The sequence below is a fragment of the Prunus dulcis genome, chromosome 6 (genome assembly GCF_902201215.1).
Source record: "Prunus dulcis chromosome 6, ALMONDv2, whole genome shotgun sequence".
NCBI lineage: Eukaryota > Viridiplantae > Streptophyta > Magnoliopsida > Rosales > Rosaceae > Prunus > Prunus dulcis.
The window spans coordinates 1,399,842-1,416,047 of record NC_047655.1 but is presented as its reverse complement, the minus strand read 5'-3'; the positions used below and the strand labels follow the sequence as shown (position 1 = coordinate 1,416,047).

The 16,206-nt window shown below is 40.2% G+C and overlaps 1 protein-coding gene and 1 pseudogene across 1 annotated transcript; both read right to left on the bottom strand.

Moving 5' to 3' along the window:
- Nucleotides 1–2,023: 2,023 nt before the first annotated feature.
- LOC117633191 lies at nucleotides 2,024–3,400 on the bottom strand (annotated as a pseudogene).
- Nucleotides 3,401–6,011: 2,611 nt separating this feature from the next.
- On the bottom strand, nucleotides 6,012–13,393 carry LOC117633187 (G-type lectin S-receptor-like serine/threonine-protein kinase LECRK3). Its single transcript, XM_034366898.1, has 2 exons — nucleotides 11,527–13,393; nucleotides 6,012–6,541 (listed from the first exon to the last, which is right to left on the bottom strand). Exons 1-2 carry the CDS (start codon nucleotides 13,391–13,393, stop codon nucleotides 6,012–6,014), a joined length of 2,397 nt encoding a protein of 798 aa, XP_034222789.1.
- Nucleotides 13,394–16,206: the final 2,813 nt, after the last annotated feature.

The window sequence follows — 16,206 nt, the reverse complement described above, 5'->3', positions numbered from 1 at the left end:
TATAGTCAGAGGGATATTTCTCTAGGGACAATTCATTTGCACTATATATGAGTCACAATCCATTGGAAGCTTTTATTTACAACTGCAGCTTCTTATTTCTGCTATTATTCAATTCAAGCAGATGTTGACCAGGAATTTTCCATGTCTTATTTCTGCTAAAATGAAAGGAAGTCAATGCTTTCCTGCATTAAATATAAAACATTCTCTAGCTTGGCATCTGGACATTATGTTCAGAAGCAAACCTTCAGATATTTCTATCTCATTCAAATCAGTTTTCTCTTGGCTTTCCCAAGAAACAAACACAGCAGATACCCTTCAAACCCGCAACATGTGTCTTTTTTGGTGCTTAATATATACACACATCTTTATTGGATGCACCAAAAAATTGGTTTGTTCGATGTGTTGACAATCTCGTTTATAGAAACATGATTGCAAACACTCTGTAAACATGGAGGTCAAGGAATTAAATATGGAAGTAGATGGTGTTTTAGTTGAACTGTCTTAGAAAATAAACAGTTGGTGTAGGCGTGGTCATTTGACATTTTTGGATCATTTCACAAGTCTTTTTCAGTGGTTTAAAAACATAATCCTTATCTCCATACAATGTAATTTGCCACTATTTTCTTGTCTGAGGCCTATAATCATGTTCTCAGTTGTATTTTAAAATATTTTAAAGATGTCCAACAAAAAATCCTGCCTTTAGTTTAAGAGGCCACTAAATAGTGACAGGTATATACAGTGAGAAAAATGCTCGACTCCAAGAAGCAAATCCTATGCAAGTAATTGTTTTTTATTACTAAATATATACCCCTATAGAAACAGAAGAAACCGCTTCTGGCTTAGAGAATTCTTCTGGACATCCAGCATGAAGTTGGACCTTAACATTAAGTCTCAAAAATAGATGTCTTCCAAGTTGTAATTTGTTTGGGTTATTATATTATTTCAAGAAATTTGTTTTCTTGGGCATCATCATGGTGGTTATTGTAAAGTTGTGGAAGTGTGAATTATTATGCTTGGATGGTGTAAATGCTTTTCAATATAGCAAATAATTTTACAATTGAAAATTTTTTGATGTCATGTACATAAATATATTACAATGTCAATTAGTAACAGAATTCCATAGCTGTAAGCATCCACCTTCACTGTGGGACAGTTTTTGAACTATTCAGGGGCCACAAAGCCTTTAGCTCCCCTGGTTCTAGTAGTCGTTTGCAAACTATTCAAAAGGCAGTTTGCCTCTTAGGTACTAGTTTGGTCTTGACTCTTCAAAGGGAAAGCGTGCTAAAGCGGCATCGCTCTTAACTCATACAGAATGATGCCCCTCATTGCAGCAATTTAATAATTGAAATCTAGGACATTCTTTTCAGTAAAATTTGATTTAGCAGTAGTTGGATTTGCAGTTTTTAGTTTAACTACGTTAGTTGAGCTTAGATTCTGTTGGGAAACAAAAATCTAGTGACTGCAGTATACTTGTTCTATGTTATCAGAAGGCTAGCATATTAACACAACTAAAAAAACACAATTCTGTGCTCATTTGTGGTAGGATTTCCAAGTGGTTTGCATGAGAAGCCCTTGCTCTGAACCCACAGTCTTCTCTTTGTTTCTTCAGTCCAGGCAAGTTTTTCCATAGTGGTTCAGTTTAAAAGACAGTACTTCTGCAACATAAAATTAACCATTGAAGGCACATATCAGATAGAGATTTACATAATAAATATGGAGCTGGTGTAATTCATGCATATAGATTGAAGTTATAATGAGTAAGGAGCAGTTCCTTCAAGCAACTCTTTGACATTCTTCATGGTGGAACTTAGCCATACAAATTTTTTTTTAGCAAAGGGTGTTTATATGGAGGATATGAACTCCTCCAGTAAATAGTACTGTCACAAACCAATCAGAAATAGTAAACTCAATACACAACATTATCTTAAACATCTTAAGACAAGGCTTGTCAAGTTCGGTTCACTTTGATGCATACGAAATACATGTACTGAAACATTCCAAATTCTCTAGATAATTGGTATTGCTAATTCCAAAAGTTCATAAACATCATGCTATTCAGGAGCACTCCAATGAGGATCAAAGTTGAGGTATCTTTCTTTTTAAAGTAGAATTGTCTTTCCTCATTTTGATCAGAGCTTTTGTACCAAGACTGAGGTCAATCAACCCGTTCTAAAGCGGAACTCTCTTCTTCCAACACTCATTGGTTTTGAAAATGGCAACGGCGCAAAAGAAATCACCAAGGCATTCCTGCCTGCACCAATCCTCAGATACCTCCTGAAAATGGTCATAGTCAGAATTAGGCCAATCCGTGTTTCGCATAGTTTCGAAATGAAAATGATCCGTTTCTTGTGACGTTTTATCACAACTTTGTGAAACAAAATCCTGTTTGCATCCTTTCAGAACATCATTTGGATCAATAAAGCTGTAACCATTGGGGCAATGACAACTTGGTCCTTGATCATCATGTCAACATAAGCTGTTGAACCTACATACACCACCTCCTGTCTCTTCTGAAATTGAGGCGCAGATATTTGAAGGCATGTATGAAGAAGTAGACCAGGCCCTGGGCGACCTCATATTTGAGCTACTTCTTTTAGGGTAGACATAGTAGTACCTAAGAACTCCATTATACTCGAGTTGCTCTCTGTTAGAAGTCTTGCATTGAAAATGTATTGGATAATATTGTCCTAAGTATTACCCCATCCTCGGATTCAGGGTAAACAGAGCCATCATGGTTGAAGATGACCTGATAGCCAGCAAAAAAGGTATGGGTTGACCAATAAGCAGAATTAGAAGAATCCAATGGGAAGTTGGTTTTGTAAAGCACTATATTTCCATCATCTTGTAGTGTGAGCTGGAATCTCCCTCTGGAGTAATTTGTTTCTGTATATCGAGCAAAAAGTATGTTTCCTTGATTTAAAGTCTGTGTAGGTAAGATTCTATCAGTTGGTTGATCAAAACTCTCCCACAAACTGATTGAGTTTCGGTTAGCCATCACAAAATTTCCGGTGTCAAGCAGGGCTGCATAGACAACACCAGTACCAGAAAAATCAGCATACCATATTTGCTTGCCTGTTCTAAACTCAATGAGCCTAAACTGGCCATCTTCAGTGAGCTCAACTCTGGATCCTTTTGGCACTAGATTATTGCCATTGGCTGACCAGACAATAGTTCTTTCAGGTATTTTGTTAAACCAGATGGCAAGTACGAAGCTATGTTTACCAATTTCCTGGAAACCAAAAGCAAATTCCTCAGTTGGTGAGGTCCAGAAAGAGTCTTTGTTCAGTGCAGTAAGTGATGAGCCGAGGGAGATATTTTTGTGTGCTTTAGCAGTGGTGGAAAATGGCAACTGTAAAAGAAGAAGCAGAAAGAATAAAGGGTAGGATAATTCAAAAGCCATGGTAGGAAGAAGCATATTTCTCAAAGAGACTAGAGGAGGAGTTAATGGTGAAAACACAACAGCAAGCAACCATTATTTTGCCCTATATATCTCTCTTTGTTAATAGGAGGAGGAGTATTTTGGCAATCCATCTTATTAATTCTACTGTGTTATCCAATTACAACAGACATTGACCCAGTTCTTTCCTGCATTGTCTCTTAGCTGAAGGGTAAAAGCCTGTTGATTAAATATAAAGCTTGCTCTAGCTTGGCTTCAAGAGAATATATATATTTATATAAAACAGATTTTCTCTTATACGGACGTCCGGATGTTATTACCCTTCAAAACCCTAAACATATTATATTTTTCGAAAACACAGGAGCCCTCTTACAATTCCAAAGGCAATTAGCGGTGCTTAAATACCAAACCAATTAATGCCCTCCTCAGGCTCGTATATATACACATATCCTATATATTATATATGAATGCATGTATGTGTGTATGGAGCAATCAATGTTTACTAAATAATGTTTGCATACAATATGTAAACAATGATGTGTCGAGCAATTACGTATGAAAATGTGATGGTGTTTTAGTTTATCTGGGCTTTTTGGCTCACTCCACAAGTAAATAAATCTAAATTACAATAAGACTAAATAAATAGGTAAGTAACCAAAATCCTAATATAGTAAGAAAGGACTCGCCAACACTTTCCCTCAAGTTGGAGCAAAGATGTTCGCATGCCCAACTTGAAATGGTATGTAGGACTTATTTTATTTAATTAAGTTTCCAATGTGGGGCCTATATAATGCAAATATTACGTTAAGTAGTAAAATAAGTCCTAATACATTGTCAAATTTTCAATGTGGGACTTATATTCTTCAACTTTTATAATACAAATGTTTTAAAATGTTGTTAGGGGAAGGAGCCATTGATTTAAGCCTATTACACCCTCAACAGTGAGCGAATGAGTTTGGGGGAAATCTGGTATGGGCTTTTTTATACTCAATTCTGCTCAGTTCAAGACCTAAGGTTGATGGGTTTGAGTTGTTATGATCAAATACACATAATTTTTAGCATTCTTTATGGTGGAATATCTTAGCCATACAGAACTTGTGATTTGGAAGCTTCTGTTCCGAAGGCTGGTAATGGAGTTTTATGCTTTGTCATGGCCCATGGTGATGCAGAAGCATAGGGGTGGATCAAGATAGATATTTATCATTTAATTAGTTATTTCATGATATATTGTTATTTTCTTATTTAGGTAGTTTTTGGATATCTTTTATTATTTATGTGTAATTTTATAATTAATTAGTTTACTTTTGGACCAAGTAGCCTTGGTGCCCAAGTCTTGTAAAGCTTATAAATAAGGCTAATGTAATAGTTGTAGGGGAGTTGATGTTGATGATTCATGAAATAGTTTATTTGTGGCATGGATTTGCTACGATAGATGTGAGTTTGCACTAGCCTTAGATTTCGGTACTCGTGTATGTGGTTGGTGACTTGTGTCCTGACCTCGATCCTCATCACATGGGTTTTGGAATTGGAAAAATGTAAAGCAGAAATCTTGAAGGTTCTATGGCTAACTTAGTTGGTTTGATATTTGCAATCTATGTTAGATTTTATGTATATTTGTTCATGATCTTTCACACAACCTGAAATACATAAAAGACATACCTGTCATCATCTTCCTTGAGACACAATCTCAGAACTCATCCAATCGTAGCAGTAGCAGCACGAGCAAGAGACATGAACGACTTAAGACTTCTGCTGTCTCTCAGGGTCTTAAGCTTATATAGGGCTATGTCAAGTCGTCTCTACTCATCACTGAGGGCCGACTTAACTAAGGCTATAAGCCCATCAAGCAACGGTTCATGCAAAAGGAAATAAATAGGACCCCTTTAATTGGCTTCAAAACTTTCCTTATTTCACAAAATCTTGGGGCCCAAGGTATAACATAATTTAAACTCCTATTAATCCTGATATAACTTAGTATCTAGTACACCGATCTAAATAGGAATATAACATTGTATGCTTATTTTAGTCAATTGCATCAGATGTTTCATCCTTGAAGATAGCCTTTGCTTGTGAATTATTACACAATTTTGTTAATACCTGAGAGGTTAAGTAGATAGTGTCTTGGCTTGATTGACTAATTGATATTGAATATGTTTTTGTAATTTTGAACCTTATAGTTCTAGATAGGAGCCAATTAATATTCCCAAATGTTCAAAACATGTTTAGACTTTTGCTTTTATGTTGCTGCACGTCAATTGAACATTTCAACTTGGCTCATAATCAAAGATGCAGCTTGCTTGAAGCCTTCAACGTTATGAACATTATTTAGTCAGATTTCCGATGTGGGACTTATATTCTTCAACACTTGTGACTCTTTTTGTAATTCAATCCGTGCAAGTTGTTGATGCTGGTTCAATTGAAAATGCATAATTTACTGCAGTGTTAATAAATGTATTTATTTTGACAGAAAATTGATACCATTGAATACATATACAGTGTCCATTGAATACATATGATTTAAGATGTCACAATGAGTAGAAGAAGATGCAAGACTACCTGAGATTCACTAAGTTTATGGCTTGGGGCCTTGGTGATCCAAAATACAGACAACTACTTACATTATTGAACTTGAAAATGAGGACGGATTTGGTGGAATTGAGACTTCAACAGTTCCTTCAAGCATTCGTGTGAGTTTCTTCGTTGTCGGTCTCAATGATGGATCCTCCTGAATGCACCATATTGCAATCATCACATACTTCTCCATCGTCTTCATGTCTTCCATTGCCTCGTCATCATTCTTGAACAGTAGATGCAGTTTCTTTTGCTCATAGCAATCATATGCCCAATCAGCTAGTATCATTTGATCTTCATCCTCTGCCTGTTGTTCAAAGTTCCTCCGGCAGCAAACAATCTCCAGTAGCAAAATGCCATAGCTGTAAACATCCACCTTCAGCGTGATGGGAAAGTTTTTAAACCATTCAGGGGCCACATAGCCTTTAGTTCCCCTGATTCCAGTAGTGGTGTGAGTCTGGTCCATTTTCAAAAGCTTGGCCAATCCAAAGTCGGATATTCTTGCACCGATAGAGTCATCTAGTAGAATGTTTTGAGGCTTAATGTCACAATGTATGATTTGGCTGCTGCAGTCTATTAGGGAACCTCCTACATCAAAGGAGATCAGTTCATCACCAACTCAATCTGCTCCATCAATTGATTCAGTTAATTAGATACATGTATCTGTGGTAGGTTAGCTATAATTAGATACATGTATTAGATACATGTATATGTGGTAGGTAGCTATAATTAGATACATGTATATAACTAGATATATGTGGTAGGTAGCTATATTCAAACTGTATATATTCATAGACCTGTACCTGTAAACAAATTAATGAAATACATCAATTAATCTCAGTCCTTTTATGGTATCAAAGCCCAAAAACTCCAACGAGCATTTTTTTATTCCCTGATCCCTCTATTCTCTGTATTCATCCATGGCCACTGACGCTTCTGCAACCATCGCTGTACCAGAGATCAACTCCTCCACTCCCACCTTGATCACAATCAACGCTACCGCCCAACTACCCGTGAAACTCACACCCACCAATTACCCATCATGGCGTGCTCAATTCAACGCCCTCCTCTACGGCTACGACCTCATGGGTTATGTGGATGGTTCTAGTCTCTGCCCATCAACCACTCAACCCGTGCTTCGCACCTTTTGGATTCGGCAAGATCAGCTCCTTCTCCATGCAATTCTTGCTTCCGTCTCACCGCAAGTCATCTCCCTTATCGCCTCTGCCAAGACGTCCAAGGAGGCTTGGGACAAGCTTCTCCGTCTCTTTGCTAGCAAGGCCCGTGCCCGCGTTCTTGGTCTCAAAGAACGCCTTACTCTCCTGCGCCGTGAGAACAAGTCTGTCTCCGAGTATCTGCAAGAAGTCCGTGTTATTGCAGATGAACTCGCCATCATTGATGTTCCCCTCTCCGATGACGATCTCCTCCTCTACATTCTTAATGGTGTTGGATCGGACTTCAAGGAAATTGCTGCAGTGGTTCGTTCCCGCGACACCTCAATTTCTTTTGAAAACCTCCATGACAAGCTGGTTGAACATGAAGCTGCTCTCAAGCGTGATGATACCGTTGTTGCTGCCCCAGTCATCACTGCCAATGTCACTCAGACATCTCGCTCCCACACCTCCAACCGTGGCTATCGTTCTAACAACTCCAACTCCAACCGTGGGTCATTTGCCTCTCGCAATCCATCTCGTGGTTCCTTCGGGCACCCCCACACATCTTCCATTGACAACAATTCTCGTGGTTCCAACGGGCCCACCCAACCAGCTTTCACTGACAATAGTCGTCGCTCTACCCACATGAACAGCACAGGTTATCGTGGTTTCTGTCAATGGTGTGGCATTCAAGGTCATAGTGCCAAACGTTGCCCCCAACTCCAATATGGATCTCACAGTCAGCCAGTGGCCAATCCCACCTCCCATGGTCGGTCCACCTCTTCTCCAACATGGTTGCTTGATTCCGGTGCCTCTCACCATGTCACATCTAACGTCAACACTCTCTCTGGTGCCTCTCCATATGATGGTCCTGATGAAATAATTATTGGTAATGGTTCAGGTTTGGGTATCACTCATGTCGGTTCAACCACTGTACCCTCCTCATCCTCTCAATCTTTCACCTTGTCTAATGTTCTTTGTGTTCCTTCTATGCAAAAAGACATTATTTCTATTTCTAAATTTAATAAACAAAATAATACATCTATTGAACTTTTTCCTGATTTCTTTCATGTCAAGGATCTGAGCACGGGGGCGGTTCTTCTTCGAGGCCCGAATAAGGATGATGTGTACGAGTGGTCTCCCCAATCCTTTTATCAACCGCAAGCTCTGGTGGGTGTGGTGGTCTCTCCCAACCTCTGGCATCGTCGTCTTGGTCACCCTAGTCACAAAATTCTCCAACAGGTCCTTCGTTTGTCTTCCATTAATGTGTCTTCCAAGTTGTCCGAGTCTGTTTGTCATTCTTGTCTATGTAATAAGAGCCATCGGCTCCCGTTTGGTACTTCGTCTCTCACTAGTCATGGTCCATTAGACCTCCTTTACAGTGATGTTTGGGGCCCTGCTCCATACTCTTCTATTGATGGTTTTTCCTACTATGTTATCTTTGTTGACCATTTCACAAAATACATATGGCTCTACCCTCTCAAAAAGAAATCTGATGTGTTTTCCACTTTTGTGACCTTCAAAGCACTTGTCGAAAATTACTTCAAAAGAAAAATCACTAGATTATACACTGATGGTGGGGGAGAATTCATCAAACTCCAACATTTTCTCTCATCCAATGGCATCACTCATCTTCTTACTCCACCTCACACTCCGCAACACAATGGGGTTGCCGAACGGCGACATCGTCATATTGTTGAAACTGGTCTCACCCTTCTTCATCAAGCTTCTTTACCTCTCACCTATTGGTCTTACGCCTTTAAAACAGCTGCCTATCTTATCAACCGCATGCCCACTCCACTTCTACACAATCTCTCCCCATTCACTCAACTCTTTGATGAACAACCCAATTACTCTCGTCTTCGTACCTTTGGGTGCTTGTGTTTTCCTTGGTTACGTCCTTACAATTCAAATAAATTACTTCCTCGTTCCCGTCCATGTCTCTTCCTTGGTTACTCACCTAATCAAAGTGCTTTTCAGTGTCTTGATCTTTCCTCCAACAAACTTTTTATCTCTCGGCATGTTCAATTTGATGAGTCCACTTTTCCTCTTGCCAACCTCCCTTCCTCCATTCCCCATGTCACTGTTGATAACTCTCACACTTGGGTCTCCTCTCTTCCTCCAGTTACTTATGTTCCTGTACACTCACCCACCATGCCTGTTGCACCGGTTGTTTCTTCTTCGATGCCATCACACGACACATCATCATCATCTTCGGCATCTGCCCCCGTCTCGGAGCCGTCACCATCCGTTGCCCTGGCCCCCATTGCTCCTCTCTTACCATCATCCAACCCCCAAGCCTCAGTCCCTACCTCCACTGCACCCATAATCACCCCACCCGTACATTATCCAGCCCAAAATGACCCAGCCCAGCCGCCTCCCCACCTCAGCCCAATTCGTACATACACTAGAAACCCTAATAGGACTGTTGTCACCTTTCCATCCTCTGACCCGCACCCTTCCAACCCCCCCATACCTCCTGTGCACCCTGATCATTCCATGGTCACCCGTGCCAAAGCCGGTATCCACAAACCTAATCCCCGTTATGCTATGACTGCTACTACACACCCCATTCTCTCCTCCATTGAACCGACATGTGTTTCCCAGGCTGTTAAGGATCCCCTTTGGCGACAAGCAATGTCCAATGAGTTTAATGCGTTAATTCGCAATGGTACATGGGAGCTCATTCCTTCACTCCCCTCTCAAAATCTTATTGGTTGTAAGTGGGTGTTTCGTATCAAACGGCATCCTGATGGCACCATTGACAGGTACAAGGCACGCTTAGTAGCCAAGGGTTTTCATCAACGTCCTGGTGTTGATTTTTCAGATACTTTCAGTCCGGTGGTCAAACCTACTACCATACGAATTGTTTTGCATCTTGCCGTGACTCATGGTTGGCCAATACGTCAGTTGGACGTTAACAATGCTTTTCTTCATGGCACACTCCTTGAAAATGTCTATATGGTCCAACCGCCTGGGTTTGTTGACTCTAATCATCCATCTTATGTGTGTAAATTGAGGAAAGCCCTCTATGGCCTCAAACAGGCTCCACGGGCATGGTACAAGGAGTTACACTCATTTTTGCTCTCCCATGGCTTTGTCAATGCCATCTCTGATGCCTCACTATTTCTCTTCAAAAATGGGACTACTGTAATTTATTTTTTGGTTTATGTTGATGATCTTCTTATTACAGGTAATAATTCCACACTTGTGGCGAAGTTCATTCAACTCTTAGCCACTCGGTTCTCTGTCAAGGACTTGGGCTCATTACATTACTTTCTTGGTGTTGAGGTTCTTCCCACAGCAACTGGTCTATTCCTCTCTCAGAAAAAGTACATTCATGATCTTCTTGTCAATGCCAAGATGGATGGTGCAAAGGCTGTCAGTACGCCCCTCTCCACAACTGACTCCCTTATGCTCCATGATGGCTCCCCTCTCACGGATCCCACACCCTACCGTCGTCTTGTTGGTGGTCTTCAGTACTTAAGCCTTACACGCCCTGACATCTCCTTCGCGGTCAATAAGCTCTCCCAATTCATGCATTCGCCTTCCGAGACTCACTGGCAGGCACTCAAGCGTCTTCTTCGCTACTTGAAGGGTACCATCTCTTTTGGCCTTCATCTTTGTCGCCGCCCCTCTAATCGTCTCTATGCCTTTTCCGATGCTGACTGGGCTGGTGATCATGATGATCGCAAGTCTACGACTGGTTATGTTGTCTACCTCGGTGGAAATCTGATCTCCTGGAGCTCCCGCAAACAGCGGTCTGTCTCTCGCTCCTCCACCGAAGCCGAATACCGCGCCATTGCTGCCACCACTTCTGAACTCACATGGATTCAATCCTTATTGCGTGAACTTGGCATTCCTCTCCCCACACCACCAGTTGTCTCCTGTGATAACATTGGCGCCATGTTCTATTGTGCTAATCCTGTCCTACATTCCCGTATGAAACATATCGAAATTGATTTTCAGTTTGTACGGGATCGTGTCACTCGTGGTCTTCTTCAAGTGTCTCATGTCTCTACTACTGATCAGCTTGCTGACGCTCTCACCAAACCCTTGCCGCGTCCCCGTTTCCATCTCCTTCGTTCCAAGATCGGTGTCTCCGATGGTGCCACCGTCTTGCGGGGGCGTATTAGGGAACCTCCTACATCAAAGGAGATCAGTTCATCACCAACTCAATCTGCTCCATCAATTGATTCAGTTAATTAGATACATGTATCTGTGGTAGGTTAGCTATAATTAGATACATGTATTAGATACATGTATATGTGGTAGGTAGCTATAATTAGATACATGTATATAACTAGATATATGTGGTAGGTAGCTATATTCAAACTGTATATATTCATAGACCTGTACCTGTAAACAAATTAATGAAATACATCAATTAATCTCAGTCCTTACAGTCTTCATGTAAATACAAGAGCCCTCTTGCAATTCCCAAGGCAATTTGCCTTCTTTTGTACCAATTTGGCATTGACTCTCCAAAGAGGAAGCCCGCTAAAGATCCGTTGCTCATAAACTCATATACAAGAATTCGGTGCTGCCCCTCATTGCAAAATCCTAGTAGTTGGACCAAATTTTTGTGATTTGTTTTGCCAATTGAGTTAATTTCAGCTTTGAATTCCAACTCATTGTCTTTAACCATATTGTCCAATCTTTTGACAGCAACATATTTCCCATTATCAGACGACCTTAAAACTCCTTTAAAAACTGTTGCAAAAGCACCACGGCCTAGTTCTTCCTTGAATCCATTGGTAGCTTCTTCTAGCTCTTCATAAGTGAAATATTTCAAGTTCATGACCAGGTAAGGTTGAATAACCTTTGCTCTTCCACAATACATGCGAGAAACAAGCAGATAAGTTATTAGCAGTAAGAGGATGTTAAGAAACCCCGAGCTACTCAAGAGAAGTGATCCAACAAGGATCAATGTTGAATTGTCTTTCTTTTTCGAATCTCTGTCACCAGATATCAAGGTTGAACTTTCATTCCTTACCTTGATCAGAGCTTTTATTCCGCTACCGGGTTCAATCCTCCCATTGAAAAGTGGGCTTCCTTTCAGCCAACACTGCCCGTCTCTGTAATTGGCAACGGCACAGAAACAGTCAGCTAGGCAAGCCTGCCTGCACCAATCCTCAGTTGCCGGCTGAAAATAGTTGTATTCAGTCACAGGCCAATTCGTATTTTGCATCTCTGCAAAATAAAAAAGATGTGCTTCTGGTGATGAGGCCTCACCACAGCTTTGTGGAACAAAGTTCGGTTTGCATCCTTTCCACACATCAGCTGGATCCATATCGGTATAACCATATGGACATTGGCAAATTGGTCCTTGGTCCTGTGTACATATGCTGTTGAACCCGCATGCGCCAACGCCTTTATCTTGAAAAATACTTATGCATATATCTTTAGGTTTGGAGGACAAGGTGGACCAAGCCATGTTCCATGACCTGACACTCGAGCCAGTGCTTTTAGGGCACACATAGTGCCTGAAAACTCCGTCATAGTCAAGAGTTGCTCTCTGGTAGAAATCTTGCATTGAAACTATTTCGTCTGATACCATTGTAAGTATGCTTCCGTTACTGGCTGTAAGGTAAATGGAGCCAGACTGGTTGAACATCAGCTCAACACCACTGTCCTTAATGTTGGTTGACCAGTAAGGAGAGTTAATTGAATCCAATGGGAATAGTGTTGTGTAAAGCCTGAGATTTCCATCAGATTCTAAGGTAAGCTGGAATCTTCCTCTTGAGTAATTTGATGCTGTGTAGCGAGCGAAGAGTCTGCTGTTTTGACTAAGAGTCTGTGTGGGTAGGATTGTATCAGTTGGCTGATCAAAACTCGCCCACAAATGGATTGAGTTTCGGTTGGCCAGCACGAAGTTTCCTGTGTCAAGCATGGCTGCATAGACAACTCCAGTACCATAAGAAGAAGCCACCCAGATTTGTTTGCCTGTTGTAATATCATTGAGCCTAAACTGCCCAGCACTTGTGAGTTCAACTGTGGATCCTTTTTGCACTAGATTATCGCCATTGGCAGACCAGACAATAGTTCTTTCAGGTACTTTGTTAAACCAGATGGCAAGTAAGAAGCCATATTTACCAATTTCTTGGAAATCAAAAGCAAATTCCCCAGATGGTGAGGCCCAGAAAGACTTATTGTCCAGTGCAGTAAGGGATGAGCCCAATGATATATTCTTGCCATCAGTTTGAGCAATGGTTGAAAATGGCAGCTGCATAAGCAGAAAGCAGAAAGCATATGCTAGTTCAAAAGCCATGGTACCAAGAAGCATATCTACATTTCTATATATATTGCCATTGTTATTCGGTGAAGGAGTATCGTCAATCCGTTGAAGTTAGAAGCCTATTTTGTTCAGTAGTACTAGTACTGCAGCTTCTCATGAATTTCTTTTGTTATTCAATTAGTTTTCAGTACCGTTGACATTGACTAAGCAGTACAAGTCTCTGTTTTCTTGCATTGTCTCTTAATTGAAGGCCGGCCAAAAAAATATTTAATCATCTGCAGTAGGATTGCAATTTGCAATTGGCTTCTAGAGAACATTATCTATTGCCCTTATTAAAAGCATTTAGCCTTTTTCATACAATCAGCCTTGTTTCTATTGCTTTGTCTGAGGTGTCTAAGCTTGTTTTATATATGTTTTTTTTTTTTTAGTACTTTCAATTAGTTTGCCTACGAAAAAACCAAGACACAATCTTTGAATTGAACTGATCTTATGGGTAAGTACAAGCATATGGAAACGTAAACTTTACTGTCAGTAAACAGAGACAGGAATATATAATGAGAACAAATACTTGACCCACAGAAGGAAATGGTCTAGTTTAGTTTGAAGCTTTTCAAACTTTGGATTATTTTTGCAAACATTCTGTGAGCAATTTTTGTTTTATTACATATGTACCCATTCTTGCTTAGAAATTAAAGTCATCTTGACATCCTCCATGAAGCTGTCCTAAAACAATAAAACATAGTAAGAATACTCCACAACATTACATATCTTAAACACCTTTATTAGCTAAGGCTCATTCAGTTCTGTTTCCTTCAATATATACTAATTACATGTATTGAAATGTACTAAATTCTCTAGATAATTTTATACATTACTAATTATGACAGTTCGTGAACACCAAGCTACTCAAGAGCGCTCCAATGAGCATCAAAGTTGAAGTATTTTTTTTTTCTGAATCTGTGCCCCCAGGTGTTAAAGTAGAATTGTCTTTCCTCATTTTGATCAGAGCTTTTCCACCAACACTGGGGTCAATCACCCCGTTTGAAAGTGGAAATATCTTCTTCCAGCACTCATTTTCCTGAAAATGGCAACGGCGCAGAAACAATCACTCAGGCAACTCTGCCTGCACCAATCCTCATCATACGCAGAATAAGGCCAATCTGTGTTCTGCATCTCTTGAAAATAAAAAGAATCTGTTTCTAGTGAGGCTTCATCACAACTTTGTGAGACAAAGTCCTGTTTGCATCCTTTCAACACATCATTTGGATTAGTATAGCTGTAACCATATGGACACTGGCAACTTGTTCCTTCATCATCATGTCTACATAAGCTGTTGAATCCACATGCACCGCCGCCTGTATATTCCACGAGTGAGGTGCAGATATTTGAAGGCACATAGGACAAAGTAGACCAAGCCATGGACCACCTTCCCACAGTTGAGCGGGTACTTTTAGGGTACACATAGTATCTAAAAACTCCATCATACTCAAGAGTTGCTTTCTTGTAGAAGTCCTGCATTGAAATTGTATTGGACATTACCATCATAATTATTGTCCCATTCCCGGCTCTAAGGTAAATAGAGCCAGATTGGTCGAAGATGACCTGAGAGCCACCATCAAATGTTTGAGTTGACCAATAAGCAGAATTAGGAGCATCAAATGGGAAATTTGTCGTGTAAAGCACGAAATTCCCATCATGTTGCAAGGTAAGCTGGAATCTCCCTCTTGAGTAATTTGTTTCCTTATATCGAAGAGTATGGCTTCTTGATTTAGAGTCTGTGTAGGCAAGATTGTGTCAGTTGGCTGATCAAAACTCTCCCACAAATTGATTGACTTAAGGTTAGCCAGCACAAAATTTCCTGTGTCAAGCATGGCTGCATAGGCAACTCCAGTACCTGCAGAATCAGCAACTCATATTTGTTTGCCTGTTGCAGCCTCATTGAGCCTAAACTGTCCATCTGCAGTCCGTTTTGCTCTGGATTATTACCATTGGCTGACCACACAATAGTTTTTGGTGGAAAATGGCAGCTGTAGAAGGATAATCAGAAAGCATAAAGCATATGATAGTTCAAAAGTCATGGTACAAACAAAGGAGGAGCATATGGTAGTTAGCAAATTCCTTTATTAAACAGTCATTTCATACAAATGTTTATTGGTTTTAGCTCAACTGTTTTTAGAATATGTACTGTTGGTGTAAGGGGTTGGGCATGGAGATTTGGCCTTTTGGATTATGCCAAGTTCTTTACCAAAGTTTTAGAAGCATTTTCCTATTAACAGTCTTTATTTTTTAAATGATAATTGCATAAAATAGGTAAACTTTTCAGGCCAAGCAAATGGGCAATTACATACTCAGTACATTAAATGGATGGTGTTTGTTTCAATTATCTCATAAGATAAACCGTTAGTGGAATGGTTAGACATTATTGACATTTAGCAATATATAACATCAAAAGAAAATCTGAACGTGCTAAGTTACCAAATAGCTTTTAGTCTGATAGTACTTTTTGTTACAAAGTCGAAAGATGTCTCAAGTTCAAATCTCCCTCATTCATTAGAATAAAATAAAAAAAAAATTAAAAAAAAAGAGGATCTCAATATATCAACCCTGAGTTCGCATGATATCAAGAAAAATAAAATGCCAACTGTTTATACCGAATATTAACGACCTATGACTCACGGACACGTGGGCGGAATCGACATTTGTCACTACATGCCCTTCGGCATGGCCCCTACCGAATGCTATACATCTTGATGCTTTTGCCTTAGGACACGTGTCATGCTCACGACCAGCTCCTACAGTCCCACATCGGAAATATGAACATAATGCACGCCTCCCAAGGCCTATAT

Bases quoted from the DNA above. Each gene is read 5' to 3' on its own strand.
- LOC117633187 (XM_034366898.1), bottom strand. From the start codon at position 13,393: ATGGCTTTTGAACTAGCATATGCTTTCTGCTTTCTGCTTATGCAGCTG. The intron at 6,542-11,526 runs GTAAGGACTGAG...GTTCCCTAATAG, and splicing joins CTTGTATTTACATGAAGACT to ACTGCAGCAGCCAAATCATA.